Source organism: Acanthopagrus latus, chromosome 2 (genome assembly GCF_904848185.1).
Source record: "Acanthopagrus latus isolate v.2019 chromosome 2, fAcaLat1.1, whole genome shotgun sequence".
NCBI lineage: Eukaryota > Metazoa > Chordata > Actinopteri > Spariformes > Sparidae > Acanthopagrus > Acanthopagrus latus.
Window position 1 is genome coordinate 13,805,993 of NC_051040.1, and position 20,891 is coordinate 13,826,883.

General features: G+C 40.5%; 1 protein-coding gene and 1 long non-coding RNA gene across 2 annotated transcripts; both read right to left on the reverse strand.

The window, feature by feature from the left end:
* Positions 1-139: 139 nt before the first annotated feature.
* Positions 140-5,784, reverse strand: LOC119012354. Its single transcript, XR_005072446.1, has 2 exons — positions 5,544-5,784; positions 140-3,966 (listed from the first exon to the last, which is right to left on the reverse strand). It is a non-coding gene; the product is annotated as an uncharacterized LOC119012354 (long non-coding RNA).
* A 539-nt stretch (positions 5,785-6,323) lies between these two features.
* Positions 6,324-10,797, reverse strand: tmem160 (transmembrane protein 160). The gene is made up of 4 exons (XM_037086406.1): positions 10,458-10,797; positions 10,318-10,342; positions 8,344-8,436; positions 6,324-7,604 (listed from the first exon to the last, which is right to left on the reverse strand). The coding sequence occupies exons 1-4, from the start codon at positions 10,674-10,676 to the stop codon at positions 7,273-7,275; spliced, it is 669 nt and encodes a 222-aa protein (XP_036942301.1). The 5' UTR covers positions 10,677-10,797; the 3' UTR covers positions 6,324-7,272.
* Between the last annotated feature and the right edge of the window lie 10,094 nt (positions 10,798-20,891).

The window sequence follows — 20,891 nt, forward strand, 5'->3', positions numbered from 1 at the left end:
CTCAGAGAAGCCATATTGTACATAGAGACAAAACCATAAAGACCCTCAGCTCACATTCCTCCTCGCTGTCAATCCAATTAACCCAATTAACCCTAAAAGCCAGTAGAAAGAGGTGGACACTCGTACGTAGGAAGGAAAGTGACTTTGGAATATAAATTTTTATTATTGCAGTATTACACAAATCGTCTCTTACACTGCAGGTGATTATAGGGTTTCCCCTTAAAAATAGCTGGAGACAGCCCTCTGGTGTTTTTGTATTGAGATTCAAAGTAATGATAATTATGAAAAAAAATTTAAAAAATCCATGTATACATCAGTCAGCCATACTTAAAGCACACTGTTGGGACAAAAATATGACTAATGTCGTCCCAGACATTCCATTATGTATAAGGGAAGAAAATGCAATGCAGACAGGACTCTACTTCTGTTGTTTGATCATAGGAAGGCCATTTGTTTAACTGAGAATTAATTATAGTATATTATGTATGATGCTGCGGTTGTGTTTGTGTGTGAAAGCCATATTCTTTTTTTTTTAATTTCTTTTTTTATTGATTTTTGATATTTTTCACCAGATAAAAAGGAAGGACGGCGATTGTGTGGAAAAATGTTTCTAGACAGACAGAATAACATTGTTTTACTGGATGTATAATATCATCCAAGTACTTTTTTATTATTCTGAAAAAAAAAAGATATTTCTGAAAATGTTTTTAGGAAGAGGGGGAAAACGGTGCTGGACATGAGTGTTTATTATCATTTAAAGCCTCTGTGTTTTTTCTGAGCACTTACTGAAATTTGTTCTGCTGTGAACTCAAAGCACTTCATCACTTAACACTCCCTGTGTGATCCTGTTAAAACAGAAAACAATGCAAGAGTGGTCACTAATATCATAGCCTGGCCACGGTGTGCTAGAGAAGGATAAACGGTCAGAGAAGTAAACAGACCCCATGTGGTCATTAAAAAGATGACCGTCAGAGGTCAATAAAAACATCGCCCTGAATTGTTCGGATATTGTTTTCAGTTCAGGAAGTTTTAGATTCAGAAGTGGAAACACGAAACACTTTTAATTTCTGCGTAATGCGGATTGATTGGAATTCCTTTCACGACTGAAAAAAATAAAACAAACAAATACAAAACAACTTTTATATGAAAATAATAAAACTGTTTTTTTTTTTTTTTTAAATTACTGATCAGAATATTTTATCTCTCATTTGAACTGAAGTGAGTCACAAACAATAGTGCCGTCTAAAAGATGCTCAAACAGGAGAGAATCTCTGTTACTAAATGTGATATTTAAAGGTGCACAATGTAGTTTTTGGGAAGAACTTTTAAGTCAAAGACAAAGATCTTCTCTGACTGATGTTTTTATGTCTAAACAAACTAAATAAACTCTCTTTGTCTTCATGACTGAATAAACTGAGTAAGCAAACTGACTTATGCAACAACACAATCTCATAGTGTTTACTTCATATGTGGCAGACCCTGACACCTTTCTAGCTTCAAACAGTGTTCTGTGGATCTGATTTCCTTCTGAGAACAGCTTGTTTATTCAGTTATGGAACAAATAACTATTTCTGAATTGATATTGTTACCTCATGTTAAAATTCTTAGTTTTAATTTCTGTTCCAAAACTACGTAGTGCCCCTTTAACATTTGAAAAATTGACCACTTTTTGACAAAATGCCGGTGTCAATACAGCCAAACACACTTTTAAAAAAAAAAATCTAATTTTCACACACACGCACACACACAGAAACGCAATAATAATAATGATCAATGATACAAGTACTCAAAACATCAGATAATTCTCCAGCACTTTGAAATAAAATCCTTCTAACTGATCCAACATTTGGTGAAAATAACACCTACATTTCTTTTAAAGTGATGCCATAATGACAGACACTGTACGTACGCTGTTTTTATTCTGCTCCCAGTTTGAGATTACAGTCGCCTGTCTGACCCGAGGGATGAGTTTACATGAAAATCTATGAAAAAAAAAATTAAAAAGTATTTGTTCAGATACGATGTGCACTACACACCCATACTGTAGCTGTCACACATACTTTTGGGTGTTCAATGATATACTGTGTGCGTGCGCACTGGCTTGTACAAGTGTGTATGCTTTTTTTTGTTTGTTTGTTTTATTTCTGTCTGTTACATTTTGGTTGAATTAAACAGCTAACCCCTTGCCCATCACTGTGAAGCTAACGTTATCCTCCCATCTTTGTGAATACTCCACCCGCTCATCAGATAAAATGAACAAATGTAAAAAAGAAGAACAGTGATACAGATGACAATAACAATAAAATATTCCAGTAGAGGAGCACAACTCAAAGGCTTTGTCATATTCTTTCTTGCATCCGTGCTGCACATCACTTCAGCCATTAAGATGTATGGAATGGCATGATTCAGCGTATGTTTGACGCAGTTAATTAAGTTTTTGTGGGATCATTTGGGACACATATTTTAAGGTAATCAAGTTTGTTCCAAGCCACATTTGCATATGTTTGATTTGTTAGTCTCCTTCACAAAACACCAACTCTTCCGACGTGGAGCAGACATTCATATGACACAAAATTCAACCAACAACACGGCCAAGAGTAGCAAACACAAGGGACGAATCAGCGGCGGAATGAATAAAAGATGTCTGTGTCATCAGCGAAGCAGGTGGGCGATCTTGAATATCCCCGGAGTGGACAAAACACAATAAAACACACAATAAAACACAACAATATTGATCGTTAATAAAAGGGGGAAATGGTGAAGCAGGTGAGAGCGAACACACACTGTGTCTCATTTATGAGAGGCTACATGTGGGCATGCATCAACGTGTGTATGTATGTGCATTGGCAGTTTGCAAGTGTGTCTGTGTATGTGTGTGCATCTCTGTGAATTTGCAAGCGTGTGTGTGTGTGTGTGTGTGTGTGTGTGTTGTCTGAAGCAGCCCCAGGGAGGGGCTCTGACATTGAAGACGGGTTAAATCCTGTTTTACATTCAAGTGGCAGGCCCTAGTTCATTAGAGTGAGGATCATTCCTCCTCAAGACCAAAGGAAGCGCATACTAAACAAGAGCAGTTGTTGGGGAGAAAATGCCATTGTACGTGCAAAACCGTATGTACTGTGTGTGTGTGTGTGTGTGTGTGTGTGTGTGTGTGTGTGTGCGCGCGTGCTGTGAATGGAGCTGCACCTCTGTTTTCCTCTTAATGTCTTCTTTTTCCTGTGGAGTCTTTATACTGCGAAGTAAAGGTGCGGCTTGTGCAGATGAAATCATTGCGCGCTGTTTGTGTCAATGTGGATGTGTGTGTGTGTGTGTGTGTGTGTCTGCGTGTCGTGGCAGCTCTCCTGACTGTCTTTCTACTCAGCCTGTCATTGAGTCACCCATATGCCCTCTCTGTCACCGACTTTGATGGCTTATCTTACCCCCTGAATTGGAGTCGCGCTCCCGGGGGAAATACCTGAGCACATGTAAATGCATTTGAAAGAGTAAAAAAAAATATGGGTGGGAATAATAGAGTGAGGGATGGAGGGAGACACGAAGACAGCTGCACCTCCATAACTCCCTCTGTCCTCCATCCTTCCTCTGCAACCTCCGCTCTTTGTCACTGTTTCACCCCCCCAAAAAATCTCCTCTCAACCAGGAGAAGGCCAATCCATAGTTAATGCAGTTTCTCAAGGCAGATGCTTTGATCCATACGCCTGGCATTTAACACCTGAGCAGATGAGCAAGCTGCTCTCCAAATAAGCAGAGGTTATGGCCCCAGCACTCAGACTGAGGGTGTAGATGTGTACGTTTGTGGAGATGTATGAGGCAAAACCTGGTCGTGGAGCTGTGGCTGGTGTTGTGGCTCCTCGTAGCAGCTCGGGGGTCTGGGGTAGATGGTGTTTGTCAGTGAGGGCGCGTCTCCTGCCTCTGGGCGCCCTGCCCTTTAGACGCGCCAGGCCTCAGGAGCCTCCTGCATGCCAAACAGACCTGTGCAGTCAGAAGGAGAGAAGAAGCGGGGGAGGAGAGGAGGGGAGGGGAGGAGAAGCGAACGTGAGGAGGAGTCCAGAAAGAAAGAGACTCGAGGGCGAAAGGGTAGAAGAGGATCTGAGGGAGGGAGGAGAGGGGCTCGAGGGGAGGAGGAGGAGGAGGAGGTGGTGGTGCGATGCTGGTCACACTGCAGCAGCCATCCAGACACACCCTGCATGTGAAACACAACTGCACTGAAACGCCCTGGGAATCAGCGGGAGGAGAGGTGGGAGGAGAGGAGGAAGAGAGGGTGACTCTGAGGTGAGTCTCAACAGCAACACAGTGTGTCGATGGCCGCGAGATATCACAGACCTTCGCCCCGGCCCAGTCAGTGATAGTTATCACAGACAAAGCCCCCCCATCACCAACACTCCCACACACACACACACACACACACACACTCACAACCACATGCTGCTCCGTTCAGTTCATATATTCATACATGCTTGCAGACGAGCGGCTCATTATAAAAATTATGCATGTACAGCATGCGCGCGTGGACAGTTTGTACATCCTCTGACTCCTACAGCTCGGAGAGTTACTACCGACTCTGACAGCACTTACACATTAAAGCGGGCCATGTTTGCATAATCCAAAAAAATATGACAACTTGTTAAGAGGTTTTGGGTTACAGGTGAAGGTTTTTGATTCCTTTATAATTAAGATCCAGAAAGATATTTTGCACATTTTGTCTCAGTTACAGATGAAAGTGTGTTGAGATATTTAATTATGGAGTGTGCGCTCTCTCCTTTATGTCCCCAGCAGGGCCCCGGCTAATAGAGGGGACACTGAGGTCATGTCCTCTGTACTTTGTCTGGGAACTAATCAGTTTCATTTAACTTAAGGGAGTTCGTATTCCTTCATTTAAAATGTACATGTGGTAGGAATTTTATCAGCTAATTCAACTTCAGACTCGTTACCTTTTCTCCTTCACTTCTAGAGGGGTGTGTTTGTGGGACCGTGGCCGGATTAACCAGTTAGGGGCCCTCCTATTGATCCAAACCTCTGTGTGCATTATACACAGTGGTGGGAAGGTCAATTCTGACATGACAGACAAGTCACCCTGCTGATAATTTAATATGTAATGCAAATATCTTAAAGGAGGAAGGAGATTGCTAACTGCTAAACAGACAGTAAGCTTACTAACACTTACAGTGGCTTTAACTGCTTAATCAAAGTAATTTAACTATATATTTGATTACTTTGTGATTACTTTATGAACTTGGCATGGCAGTGCAATGCTAGTCACACATAAAAAAATAAAAGGTTTCTATAACAATTTATGAGATGCATTGTAATTTAAAGTGCTCAGTTTGCACAAGTTTTCACAACTCGGAGCAGTAATGCTAAGCTAACGCAATCTGAATCACAGACAATAACACCAGGCTGTAACATGCAACCAGCTAAACCTCTGTTAACATGGCCTGACTTGGGAAAAAAAAACAAATAGTGAATTACAACTTTTCTATCACAACCAAACATCAAGCCATGCAAAAACACAAAGACTATAAATTAGCAAGTTAGCTAATATTACTTACTACTCAACAGCAACACGTCCAGCCTGGCATTTATTGGCGCCGTCTTCAGCCAGCCTGAGTTTTTACTTTTGCCTCTCATTGTTTCTTTTTCTCCTCAGATTCCTCCGTCAATGTCGTCTTCAGTCTCTCAGCCTCTGTCACAATGTCTGTAGAGGCTGCTGAGCCGTTTGCTAGCCAGCCAACTTTTGGCTAGTTTCAGAAACAGTTACATGCTGCTTTCAGGAAACTCTGGAAATCACAGAGTTGGAGGGCACCAGAGGCACAACCAGAAGCCCTTTCTTTCTATAAAGTATAATCCAGTCGCCCCGCCCCCCAATAAATAAAAATAATGAACTAATTTATTATGTATTAATTAATACTTGTAACTCCCCAACACTGATAATACAGTATAGGTCGTCTCCACACTCCCATCATGTAAAGGCCACACAGTAGGCCAAAGTGATGCTGGAAAAATACAGCACAAGTTTTATGGTTCAGTTTGTTAAAAAAGAATTGAAACATGCATTAATTGAAGAATATGCAATGTGTAAGAATGACTTAAAAATAATTTCTAAATATATATAAAAATATATAATAATATATTATTTGAAAAGTAAGATCTGGTCATAATTAAGGACCCTATGCAGTAGTGCTTTAGTTGCCCAAATTCCTCGACAATTTGGATTTAATCTAACTACTGAAAAACAAAGGTCTACTTTGGCTGCCTCACCATTTAAAATTAAGCAGATGTGACACCTGAAGAAGTACAGAAATCTAACAAACAAACAACACACACTGAAGTCTGGACAGATTTCTTCTCGCTTTATTACTGTATGTACAGTATGATGCATTGAAAGTGGCGCAAACACAAATAAGAGCAAACAATAGTGAACCAACTATTGTGAACAAACTCCAATATTGTCAACACTATCACTATTTTTTACACCCGTTAAGACGGCATTTGTAGTGATCACAAAATCAAAGTGACATTCACTCAAAAGGTAAAAACGGTTTGTGGTTTACATATAAGTACTGTACATGTATATCAACAATACAGAGCAAAATATACAACCACAGGAAAAAAAACTTTGAAAAATACTCTTTGTTTCCAAAAGTCTAATGAGAAACAAAAACTGACAAAAGTGCTATTGGCTTTACAAAACTAAATAAAAAAATTACTCCACAGGGGAACTTCAACCTCTGTAAAAAATATATTCTGAGCCCACAATGATCTTGTTTGACTGGTTTGTCTTATTTTCCAAGACTTAAATGAAAACTTCAAGTATTTCAATCCCAGTTAATTAATGATAAAATAAATAGCATCCACCAACAGTCGGCAGCGAAACACCACAGAAATGACCCCAAAAATGAAAAATTATTGCATACAGTGCAGTGAAAAGTATAATTGAACAAATATGATGCTTTCAGTGTGTCTATGAATGTGAGGATGTAAAAAAAAAAAAAAAAAGGTTTATAAAAATCAATACATTTTTCTGGCTTACTGATAATGTAAGTGAAGCAGCTTTGAAAATGTCTGATTATAAGAAATCTTAGGAAAGAAATGGATGTGGTGAATGAAGTTGAACTACCAAGATTTCAGCATTTTCTGACCATTTTTCCGAAAAAGTCTAAAAGTCTTTTTCCCCTTTCACAATAATCTTTACATCGATCACACACACTCACACACACACACACGAGGGAAACCCTGAATCAAAGCATCACACACGCTTTCCTGCTCTCCATTCAGCATCTACTTGTTCGCTCCCTTGCCGTCATTGTCCTCGCTGTCATGATGTCTGCTGTCATGGGAGCCGCGGTAGCCCCGGTGCTCACGCCTCTCGCGGCACTCCTGGCACTCCTCCTCATCCTCTCCCTCCTCGTCCTCGTGGATGATCTCCACCTCCAGCCGGCCGATGTAGAGAGATACCGCGCACAGCCAGAAGAGGGCGACGCTGCCGACCGCTGCGCTCTGGAGCAGCAGAGCAGGCACAGACATCAGCATCATCCTCCGCAAAGCAAAGAGGCTGCCGATGTACGAGGCGCCGCCAAACGACACGCAAACGCCTCCCAGGATGAAGAAGGCTGAGGGGAAAACAGATTGATGATGTTACTGTAGAAATCCTATTAATTTTTCTCACAGCTCACTGCAATTACATCTGGGATGGAGGCATGTTGGGTGAAAAGATAAAAAAGAATAAAACAGAGATCTTTACTCGTGTGCCCTTGAATGATCTTCAAAACAGGTGAAACGTGTAAGAAATAAAGTAACACACTTATTCTGACATCAATAATGTTGGCCTCATTTAAAGCCATGGCTGGTAAGTTTTGTTTTTTATGGTTGTTTACACATTAATGCGCATCAAAGTCAATGACTATTTAATGATTTAATGAAGGTCTCGCTTAATAAAACATTCAGACGCTCAAAACTGGTATTTCAGGCAGCCATGACATCTCTTACAACTAGATATCAAAGATCTCAGCTCCTTATTTACTCATTATGATTTAAGTCAATCACAGAAATCCTCGTGAAATTATTCATTATAAAACTGCTGAATAGAAAAAGTTAAATCTACCACAAGGTTACGTTAGAAAAGTGATTGACTTCAGGACAAAAAGAACTGAGGCGTATTGACGGGCTAATAGTTTGAAGAGAATTCTAGTTATTAATTTTCATAATCATTATATTATTTCTCTTAAATCCAGCCATTTTAAAGAATTCAGGACCGCGCTGACTCCTTGATTCTAAACTTGAAACACAAGACACTGTTTGTTAATGCGCAACCACAGAGCTGAAGCTACAAGTGTGCTGGTTTGATCGTACCATATCCTGCTTCTCGCCCCACTTCACTCTGGACAAACGCGATGACTCCGATGCCGGTCGCCAGCAGTCCGTTCCTGAACCACGAGAGGAATCCTGCAAGACAATCACAATCCAGCATAATTTAGATGCATGTGTATGAATTAATATAACTTTATATACAGCGAGTTTAAGCAATGTTGAGAGCTGGAATAGAAATTTTTTTCATGTCCTTTTATGTGCCTTTTCAACGTTCACCATTTATGTTGATGAGACATCCATACAGGGCTCAACATTAAAGTTGTTAAATGTTATTTTTAGATGTCTTTTTAACTTCAGTTCCAAATGTCTAGAGAATGTGTTGTTGTTGTTTACTTCATGTAGCAAAAGCTGCAGGGAGAATTCAAACCCTGAGCCTAAACCTCAGTTGCCTGCATGAGGAATGTACTTTACCAGGAGAGCTATTCATCACCATGTTTGGTCATCCAACCTTGAAATATCAGCCTCCCTGATGAAGGCCGATGAAAACTTTCTATGTCACTGTAGCAGTATTTATAGCAAAACCTTCAGTGAAAAGTTAGGGCCATCTGTTATCTCGTGTAATTCTCTTCTTTGTGGTCTACTATAAAGTATATCTGACGAGTGTGTAACAGTCAATTAATGGCCGTGTAAAGCTACACAGGTGTAATGTGCAGTCCGGTTGTTAACTGGGTGGAATTTTACTACTTCCCCGATCTCTATGAGCTGATAAAAATGAAGCGGATGCGATAAAGGCTTTAAGATGTCAGTGTAAGTTGTCCCACTTTTAAAGTTTAACAGAACTTGCAGGAAAATTATTATAGTCACTGACTCGGGTGTCCCGGCTATTTGTTCCAAATGTTCTTACGCTGCCTGCTCAACACTACACCCACTCCACACCTCTCCTCCCTACCGCCGAGTCCAGAGAGTCACCACCCATCACTGTGACGGACTAAAACCCTGTCAAGTCCAGAAACTGTTCGATCATTCTCTCCACTAGATGATTTACTCTCATCTCTCGCTTCCTGATGGTCACTGAATGTTAGACTAAATGTCTATTTCAGTGCCTTAAAGCCCATGTTTCGAGTTATAAACCAAGCTTTCTGGGGGAACTCTAAAAGTAACCCTATCATCCATAAGACAGATGCATACAATTATAGCAGAAAGGACGCGTTCTCACAGAGAGAGAGAGAATACATCTACGCACTAGGACAAATAGACATAGAAGCGTCTTCATGTATAAAGTCTGCCGAATTAACAAGTAGGCACAAGTAGTCACAAATGTGTTGTGGACTTTTCTTAAAGTTTATACAATTTCTCCTGAAGCATGACATGTCTAAAATTGAGATTTTTTTAAAGGGAGTCTCGGGGACTTTCTCTACTTTCTCCGGACTAGTAGCATTATAGTAATATCTGTTAACTGCATCTGTAAGATTTCACATGTTCACCATCAACAGGTTACATTATTTAATACATGATGTGCAAATTGTGAAATAATTTCAAACAGCTTCAGACACTGACGCAGACAGGGATAACAGACACTTTTTACAAGGAAAGACACATATTAATTTATTATGTTGAATGCCGAATTTACAGGAAGGAAGATATGATTTAGAATTTGCAGTAGCCATTACACGAAGTTTGTTAAGTTTCTCCTCATGATGCCGCAACTCTTAAAATCACGTGATTTGTAAGGGAGTCTCGGATGCTGCGTTACTTCATTACATGGTCACAAGACATGTTCCATCTCTGGCTGCACCAACACAATGATGTCAAAGCAGGCACTTCCACCAGCTGTCACAGGTAAATCACCTGCTGCATTATCACTGAATGTGTCCACAAAGGACACAGACATTGAGGTTTCATCCCAGGGCTGATCTGTTCATGTTGTAAGAATGACACCGCTACACGACAACTGCTGGGCACAGACCAACTTTCATCTAACAGAGTGAAGGTGTGATACAACACATGTCACGTTACCTGTCTCATGAGACTTTCTCAGCATCTGAAAAAAAAAACATGGAAGAAGAAAACTATTAGAAACGTCTTCTACTTCTACTGTTTGAAAAGTCTCACTCCATGTGTTTCTATACGGCGTTTCCCCGCCGGGCTGAACCCACCAGAGCGTCCGCCTTGTCCAGGTCTGAGAGCTGGTACTGCTGCTCCGGCCCCCGGCTCTTCCCCCACGGTCCCTTCTCCACGACCCGCAGCCGCGACGAGCCGTGCAGCCTCCTCAGCGGCGCTCCGGCGCACCGAGGCCGGGCCGGCTTCGCTATCCGGGCGAAGTGGAACGCGGCCGGCAGCAGCTGCCTTCTCAGGAACAAACTCAGGAAAGCCATCACATCGCGAGTCGGTCCCGAGTGGCTAAAAAAACACGAGCTAAAGGCGAAAAAGCACAACACGACCTCCGCATGCCTTGTGAACTCTCACCTTGTCGACGACAACCCGGAAGTGAGTTCTGTGAAGCCGCATGACGCAGTGAAGATTTGAACAGCGCCATCACGCGACTGTCAGTGTATAAACACAGGATTGTTTTTGTTTTTAGATGTAGAGAAAACCCCTTAGTGAGATTATTTTAAATCACAGTTGATTTTTTATGTTTTTTTGTAGCGATATTCCCGCTCTAAATATAGATAAAACTTAATAACCTGCAATTGCACGTTCGTGCCGCACGGTGGCGTCAAAGTACCAGGCTGTGACATTCAAAAAACAGGGGAAAAGTAAATAAAATATGTCTCACTTGATAATATACTCAGAACAACAAAGGCAAAACAGGGAATATAATAAAATGTGATGATGATGATAATAACATTAACAATGATAATAATAATAATTAACTATATATGCATAGCTCCTTTCAAAGCACAGTTCAAAACACAGTAACAAAGTGCTTTACAAATCTGAATGAAACACAAAACAAATAAAATAACACACGTAGGAGAGTGAAACATGCAACAACAAAGCAGACAAAGTCACAGAAATGCAATTTTATACAAATGGGTTTTCAAAAATGATTTAAAAGCTGAACTTTATAAGCACAAATTGGAGCATGACTTTCATCTTGCCATAAAAAATAACATGTGAACGATACAAATAAAATGCATTTTATTTAAGATTAGCAGGTAGTATATTTTGTTTTTACATTTTTATGTTTCATTCACACAGTTTTCCTAGATATCCTAGAAAAAATTGAGAAATCGTGGAAATCTTCCCCACCCAACTATGTGCATGGTGTTACATATTTAACACAATTAGACTAATTAAATGGGCTTTGTTCATTTCTAACTGACTCTGATGTCTGAAGTGACGCTCCACCTGAGGATGTAAAACCCAATGTAGCTACTGGAAGATGAAAAGCAAAGTGGTTTCACTACAGACAGATAATGCCTGTCATGATATATAACAGTGGTGACTTAGAGAGGAACATTATATAGAAAAGCACATGATTTAGCCTACATCAGCATGAATGTCAACTAGAAAACATCTGATGTTATAAACACAGTGACAGCGACAAAGTATAAGCCCGTGTGCAGATACACTGGACCTGTGTGGATGTGTGTGAGGATGAGGATTGAGGATGAGTGGACGGCCTCTTCCTGAGGGCCTTTTGTCTTTTTCTTCCCACTGGGACCCACAAAGACCACGCCTGTCATACCTGATTGTTCAGCGTGAGGAGCACAGAGAGCTGCACAGAAGTCTCACGTGGGAGTATGTATTTGTATTTGTGTGTGTGTTGACAGTGGGGTCTTTAACAGACGGCCAAATCTTTGATGTGATGCGCAGCTGACCTTCTGGTCGCTCTCACGCTACTGTCCCCAACACAATAGGAGACTGATGTTTGTACACACACACACATACACACACACACACACACACACACGCACACACACACGTGCATGCATGGACTCACACAACAGCCATACAGCTTATAACAGTACAATTATTTTTCATACATCAGAATACTCCTGAAAACGTCACCTTCAGTAATAGACACTCATATTCATCTATTTCTATCTATACGTACCTCTGAACTTGTGATGCAGAACCATAGATGCACATCTGTTTTAATAAATTACATATTTTAACATTTATCCAAGGATGTTACAAGTGTGACAAGGGTCCTGACACATGGGAGGTTAGACGAAGGATTTGTCACATTTATTATTATTCCTCGAAACTTAAAAAAAGAAAATGTGTTTCACCAGAGATCACTCATTTGTTTGCTTCTTTTTTCAATATGTCCAAAGCATTTGTTTTTATCATATTGTGGTGATAAGATTACTGCAATACACATACACCCACACACATACACAGGTTCACTGGGTGTGATCCAGGCTTCTCAGGATGCTGTCCGGGACAATTTCCTGATAAAGTAAAGGCCTCTGTGGGCGTGTGTGTGTGTGTGTGTGTGTGTGTGTGTGTGTGTGTGAAGGGTGGGGGAGAATACTAAATGTGAACATGTGGCAGTCTCGGTTCAACCTGCGTCTTGACCAACCTTTAAACAATATATTATTCTGCATCGTCATGCGCCCACTCGAGTGTATCTACAGTTCATGCACGCAAAGATAAAAAGATGCCAGAGACTTTAACTTGACTTTGTTCAGTGTGTTTAGACACGATGTTCTGAATGCACACAGTAAATCAAGTGGTTGTATTTTTATGCATCTGGACAGTGTGCCAGTGTTTCGAGGGACTGGCATATTCTGAACTGGCAGGAGTTCTGTCATCAACTCACCCTTTGATGAACAGACAAGTGTCCACATAACGGGCTGAATGACAGTGGTGGGTTCAGACAAGCTGTTTCTATATGCGCTTTGCATTTGTGCAATGAAAACAAGAAAAAACTGGTTACTTGCTGGTAACCAACAAATGCTTTAGATCTTTTCCGAATCAGTTTCAAGGCAGTATAAAAAGGTTTGCTTAAACCTGCAGGATAAGAAAATATAACAAAAGAAGCAGGTTTGACTCAACACGTGGAACATCACAAGCTGAATGACAGAGGAGGAAACAAGGATGTCGATGGCAGAGGTGGGAAGTAACTAATACTTAGCTGTACTTTCAGGTATCTGTACTTAAGTACTTAAGTATTTATTTTTCTGACCTTTTTTTTTCTTTTCCTCCCCACACATGTTGACACAAATATCTGTACATTTTCCAAATAGTCTTGTCACTTTAGCTTGAGCTGAATTATATATATTTTTATATTTTGCTTCATTGCACGCCTTCACAAGAATGATTTTATCATATCACTGCACATCACTCACATCAGACGGACCGAGATGAAACGACGTAACACGACGGACACAGATAGAGAGGGAGACTTTAGGCCAACCCTGGAAATGAGATTCAGCAATCAACTATCTTTTTTGCGCTTTTAGGAACAGCTCAGATAAATCTTACTGATTCTACTTTTATATTTAATAACCTTTGAATTCTATTAATATGATGTGGCGTAATTTTTTAAAACTAGTCCAGTTTTTTTGTGAATTCACACATGTGGTAGCAGTTAACTAGTTGTCGTATTAAACTGAAAAGAAAAAATACAATTGTTGATGTGTCAGCATAGTAAATAGCAAAGTGAGAGCCTACAAAATTCTTCAAATAGGACCTGAAATAAGGTAATTAGAGTATATACATTAACAATGTGACGTACATGAACATTCTCTATATGAACAATGTGCAATAAGTTACAAAATAGAGCACCAATTAAACACTGTTAAGTATAGAAATACACCTATTTCAAGTGCATAACGATGCTAATATGCTAATGCTAATAATGATGCTTCAGTGACTAAAGTAAAACAGATGTTGGTGCATACGGTGTATTGCACACCACACAAGCAGATGTTGGAATCACATCTGACTGCTATACAGACTCTTTTATAGATCAGTGCTCGCATTGTCATCGTTCTTCCCGCCGGTTCACGGACCGACTGTGTTTCACGCTCACTTTTGATGCTGTAATGAAGTGCAGCGTGGACAGAACGGTTTAGGCATTTTAACTGCAGACAGAAAAGTCCTCTTTATATCTGTGTGAGCTATTTTAAGGAAGGCTAGCGGCACAGTTGATCCTCAAATTCCCCTGCCTTACCACTTCACCAGCCCGTACCACTGTCTGTCCTCGCCCGCTATCACTCACTTTCTTTTCCCTTTGCTCTCATTTCCTCAGTTTTACTCTCCGAACCCTCTTCCCTCTGACTCACTCCTTATAGTGCAGGTCTGGATGACTGGTCTCTATCATGATGATGGGTTTTTTGGTATTTTCCGTTTGATTTTATTTCCCTTATTGATTTTCAGGCAGAGCCTCTATTACTAAAATCTTCATCTCAGATTCTTGTGTTTTGCAAATCCGTCTTTCTGACATTTACTCGATTTTTGACGCTATCCCATTACCCAATTCCTTCTTTTCTTTTTTTTGGTTTTGTTTAGAAAACTCACTGTAGCCCCCTGAATCTCTGCATTTTTCAGGATATGTCCACCACCCACCTTTTACCCAAATCTCCCTTCTCTCTCTACTAAAACATGGTCTTTATGAATAATTAAGAAAAACAAATAGTCCATGATACCCAAGTGCTGCTGTCTATTTTTAAAGTGGTCATCTGACTGGCACGACGGTCGTCATTTGTGTTGTCATGCATCCAGCAGCAGCAGCACCAGCACTCCAATTTTTATTCTCGCCGACACATGTTAAATGTGATATTAGTTTCATGAGCAAACATACATTTAAAACAGATTTGTTGAATGTCTTAAGCTGCACTGGCCTTTAAAAATCTGACCGCTCAGCGAAAGTAAGCCATTCTGCTTATTGGGCCTCAACCGCCCGTTAACTCTTTCTCTGTCGATTCCTGTGGCGTCAACAGAAAAGAGGAAAGAGAGACTGATAGAGCGCAGGAGGAGGAGGAGGAGGAGGAGGAGGAGATGTGTATACGTGCAGAGCAGCACTAGTCTGTGTTGCACAGTCGGGGGGATTCCAGCCAGCTGCGTTGGGAGCGCTGACCTTGGCAAAGAGTACACTGTTTTTCAGTCCCAGGGACAAACAAGTGTTGGATAGAAGTGTCAGCAGACAAATGATTTACTGAGATGAGTTAAAGGAGAGACACTACTGCTTGATAAGTCAGCGAGGAGCATAAAATATGGTTTTAAAACAAGTTAAAAAAAAAACAGTTTAAGACACAGCTGTACATTTACTTAAGTTAAGTTTGTGGTACTTGTCTTTTCTTTTCATGCCACCATCCACATTTACTTCACTGCATTAGAGTGAAATAATGTATGTTTTAATTTACTGCATGTATCTGATTACTTTAGCTATTGAGACTTTTGTGCAGAACAAATGAAGAGCTTATGAAATACTATGTTTTGTCATCAATTAAAGGATGCCTCCACCAAAGTTTCTTTAGAGATCTTGGGAAGTGAATAAAGTAGAATAAAGCCTTTTGTGGCTCCAGAGGAAGCTGCATGTAATCTGTTACACTAACTCCAGTGATGTAATTTAGTGGCTGAGTTGCATTGTGGGTAATGAAGGTTTTGAAAAGCAGTCCGCTGGTCCAACACTGCACACCTATGTAAGTGTTGGACATTGCCTTTCCTATTCAGTGCATCTTTCCTCTTTTCAAAACCTGGCACCTACATTACCCAGAATGCAACTTAAACAATGCAGGGGCACCACTGGAGGCAGGTTATCAAAACTGTTAGATTTTTTTCAGATAGGCAGTAGTGCTCAAAATCTGAAAGCATGCTTTAACGTTTAAAATTAGTGGAGTTACCCTTTAAACTAGAAGAAAATGAATCTGCAACTATGACGATAACAGATTTAATCATTTTAAAAGAGTTGAGCTCCACCTCCACTAACCAAAACAGTGAAATCCTGCATTTACATGAATGCACTATGGTATTTAGGCACGATAGTTGAAGAACATTTTCCTGATTATACTTGAGGTAACATGTTCAACACCAAACTGTAACAGAGTATTTCTCCCGTGCAGTATCAGTACTTGTACTTGGTAAAGAGATTGCTAACTAAAGCGTCTGCATCCCTTTCCACCACTGACACACAAGTATACCACTTGATGTACATTATGTGACAATGTCATACTTCATTACATAAACTGTGCATTGTAAGTTATTTTGAGGGAAATTACCATGATGTACCAACACTACAGGATACAGGATGGGAAGCTGTCGGGGTTATTTAATGTTGCAGGTGTGTGAAAGCGTGTGTTTCCAAGCTTGTTTTTTCCTTTAATTATAGTACAGCTTTCCTTTTGATCCCCTGGTACGTGGCGGCGCTGATTTCTTTTTGAGGCCACTTTGTTTTCATCAGACATTGTTGTGGCCCACATCTCCGGCTAATGGTTTGCACATGTGTGTGCTTGCATGTGTGTTAAATCACCACCTACTGTATGTCTGTTGTAATCAAGTTGGCATTAAGGTCTGTGCCGGTCGTTTATTCTGTGGGCTGTTGGGCAATGCAGGAGTTTGGTAGAAATTCTCCGCCAAACAATGACTCATCGCTCGCTGGTTGCTTGGAAGTGGCAAACTTGGAGTGGTTATGTTATTTCCTGTCAACTGCGTGGGCACAGACTGTGTTACATCAATGATGAACTCATTCTGCCAAAGACCGGTGGTAAGAATTTCCCTTGTCCCTCCAAGCACACTACCTGTCTTTATGTCGTTACACTTAATAAAGGTCAGCCTTTGGCCAGCGGCTTTCTGGAGGAAAAGCTGTCTTTCTGAGTCAATCTAATCTTCCTGGTCACATCTCCTTTTTCTAAGTAAACCTCAATAAAAATGTGCCACATCTCCGTATCAGCAACAATAAAACATACAGAACATGCTGCAAACCCATCGCAGATGAGCTCAGTTACCAATAAAGCGGCAATGAGATGAGCTTTGACCTTTTACTCTGGATTGAATTGCACGCATCAAGGTTACCTGATGAAGTCATTTTGCAGATGTGGTGAAATGATTAACAGAAGCATCATCTACTGACCACAGACGAAACATTTCACAGACAGGTTCCCCTTTCCCTGAAGTGAAACAGTCTCCATGTAAAATATTTGTTCCTGTTTCTTGCACCCACAAACCAAATAGACAACAAATACGGTTTGTTCATTGTTTGTGAGTCATTGTCAACTTAGTCAACATAGTCAACTTTGACTGAGTTGTTCAGGAACCTATTAGCTCATTTCATTCTCAATTTCCATGGGTCAGCATCATCGGTTGCAGACCGAAAGTCCCTCTGCAGTGAAGTCAAAAAGGCAAAACTGATACCAAGGAGCCAGTTAACATGACAGCAGAATATGAATAGCACAAAGCATGGCTGAAACTGAAGCTTGTTTGCCGGCTGAATCATAGTTTAGGAAAGCTAAATTACATTAGTACAAGGAACAGCTGGAATCACGTCCTGCTGCTTTGTTTGTATTGGTGTTGTTACGATACTTCAATTACTAGTAGACCAGTGTCTTTCCATGGCAACGCTGCTGTGGACGCGTTTTGCCAGAAGTCACAAGTTAACACGGCTACTTGTTAATCAGGAACACCGGCAGTGTAGTAGTGCCCTGTCGTCTAACAAGAGTCAGGCTTCTCTAACATGCTGAATGGGAAGGCGCCACTAGAAACTGTTTGTAAAAGGGATGGAAGTTAATAGGACAAACAAACCGTCTATCACCTTCTATATCACAGGCTAATTTCCACCAGCACTAACCAGCAACACTCACCAAAACCTGTAGCTTAAACCTTGTAGAGCTGATGAATGACCCTTTCACATCACTGCTGTTGTCAGTTTGGACAGATTTATTGTGATTTTCATCTTTTTTAGTACCTTATCTGTGCCAGGTTGGCAGCCACGTTGGTGTTGGTGATGTGTGCTAAGTGAAATTATGAAGTTCACTCAGCAGTTTAACACAAAACTAGATGATATTTTTCATACAAAAAAACTGACTGAAACACGAGCTGGCAGGTATGTCTGTTTCCTGGGTTACTTTTAAATGTATTCTATTAGTCAAGATGTTACAGGACTACAAATCTTCACTGGCTGATTTTACACAACCATGTGTCTGTGGTACATCCGCTGAGCTCTGCTGTGCTGTTTACAGCTGTAAATACAGCCTCAGATGAATATTCCCTTGCTGTTAAATTATCTAGTTATTATGAAGAGAACATGATCTCCAACCCTCTGAAGGACAATTAAACCTAGAATTATATTTTGATCTCTTGGAATGCGAAGTGTCTTTTGCTCAGTTGAGTTCAATGACTCAGGAAGTGTGTGGTCAGACACAATCGATCCAAATCCTGATGGGCCCTTTTATAAACCTCAACTTGTTTAACCCCATCTTCTCCTCAGCTGCACTACTACTCCGTGTTATTTAATAGTAGAATTGTAATAGTTGATGATTGCGTGCTGAGATTTAATTAAGAAGACTGACACCACTTTCAGCGTTGGACAGCAAATATGAAGCTGCAGCTGGCAGTGGGTAAGGTTAGCTTAGCTTATCTTAACTTAGTACAAAGACTGGAAACGGGGGAAACAGCTAACTTGGTTGTGACCAAAGATGACAAATCTGCCTACTAGCACCCCTGAAGCTCTCTTGTTGATGACTTTTTCTTGTATAAATAATATGAACAAATACTCAAGTGTAAAACTGACAATATTTGAGGTCTCACTGGTCTCCTGCCACCATATTAGTAACGACAAGATGTCAGTGCAGGCAAGACAGTCGCCTCAAGCTTGTGTATCTAACTCAATTAACTTGTATGTACTACACGTTGTTATGCGTGTACTGTATATATCCCAATGCATACAGTGTAAATCCCAGTGAATGCTATGTTTATGGTCTGTTATGTGCTCCTGAGCCTCACTGCTTATGCTAAAGACGATGACCTCTAAATCTGTATTTCAATTAACTTGCCATTCTGTGTGTGTGTGTGTGTGTGTTTGCATGCGCATTTGCATAAACAGCATACTTGAATGCATAGCAGATGATGCATGGTAGGGTGCCAGGACTACATATGGCTGCTCTCCAGGTTCATGCATAGGTTGAGACTGGGCTGCACTGGAAGCAACAGATGGATGTGGCACGCCAGTGTTGTGTCAATACACTCTGCCCCTAATCCCTCCGGGTGAGGCGCTAATCCAGCACCCTAACCCCAGGCTTGGCTTTGTAGCAGCACATGACCTCACTTCCTCCTGCTTTACAAATATGTAGGTGGACAATAATGTCAAACTTAAGCAGAGTTAATCGGGCAGGTTAGGTCAGATGGTTTAGTGCTGAGGGTGGTTCAGCAACGTCAAAACTCACTGACTACCAACACTGTTGTAAATGACGACAAACTATACAAAGGTTAACTGTTATTGTCTTCTTATGAATACATCCTGTAGTGAAAATGACCCAATGTATCATGAGACAACAGACATTTGTCCACTGTAAACGAATTTACTACCAAGGTGGTTATCATTTAAATATGTTGTTTTAGGCCATCGTGTGTAATGCTGTAAATAAATGATGTCTGATGTATTGCAGTGTTGAATTAAGAGGTTTTTTGCTTCATAACGCTTTAATATAAAAATACTTATACTGTTAGTCTGTATGTTGTTCTATTAAATAGTTTAACAAAGAATAATACAGACAAAAAAATGTTACATAATGACCAGAGAAGACTAAAAAACCTTCATGTCCCCATTGGGCAATTTGCTTAAAAGACAGGAGTCAAACACAAATACATAACACATCAACCACACACACCAGACAATATCCACATCACTCACTCCATTACAATAGATCATGGAGGTTGTGGTTTGTTTAAAAGGTCAATAGCCGATGGAATAAAAGATCATCTGTATCAGTTCTTGCTGCCCTTAGGAAGACTAAACCTCTGCCCTGATGGAAGCATCTGGAGCTCAGCGTGTAAAGGATGCAGACGGTCCAAACAATAGTCTTTGCCTTAGAGATGGCTGTTACTTGATACAGATGCTAAAGGTCATTAAAGGGTTGTTCTTGATTTCTCAGACTCAGACCACCACACCAGCAAACCAGAGGAAAAGAAAGAACAGACTCAATAAAAGCAGCACTAGTGTGATTTCCACATTACAAGTTTGCAGCCCAGGTTATACAAAAATTCTGGTTAAAACAAGTTTGTCATGTTTTATCTGCCATAGAAAAATCCACGAGGGAACTTTCACAGCATGTTTTTGAACAGGAGTTGTTCAACAAGTAGGTGGCTGGTTGGATTGTCAGCAGTATTTCACAAAAACTCCTGAACAGATTTCCATGAAACTTAGATAGTGGATGAGTCTCTGCCTTGAACAGACCCCGCTGACTTTTTGTGGGGATCTGGGTAAATAAAAGGAACATACCCAAGTATTTTTTTTTTCCGTTTCTGCCATCTTTATACATTTCTCAGGGATAATGCATGTATATAAATGGAAAAAAAATCAGAGATATTTAGGTGGCTGTATCTATATGTGAGCACAGTTTAATGCAGATCCAAATAAAAATCTGGATCTGGTGGATTTGAATATGTTCATTTTGAAATTTGGACATCTGGTTTCCACATGG

Coding starts and splice junctions, on each gene's coding strand:
- tmem160 (XM_037086406.1), bottom strand. CDS start 10,676: ATGGCTTTCCTGAGTTTGTTCCTGAGAAGGCAGCTGCTGCCGGCCGCG. Junction 10,343..10,457: donor TGGACAAGGCGGACGCTCTG/GTGGGTTCAGCC, acceptor TTTTTTTTTCAG/ATGCTGAGAAAGTCTCATGA. Junction 8,437..10,317: donor GAGAAAGTCTCATGAGACAG/GTAACGTGACAT, acceptor ATTGTCTTGCAG/GATTCCTCTCGTGGTTCAGG.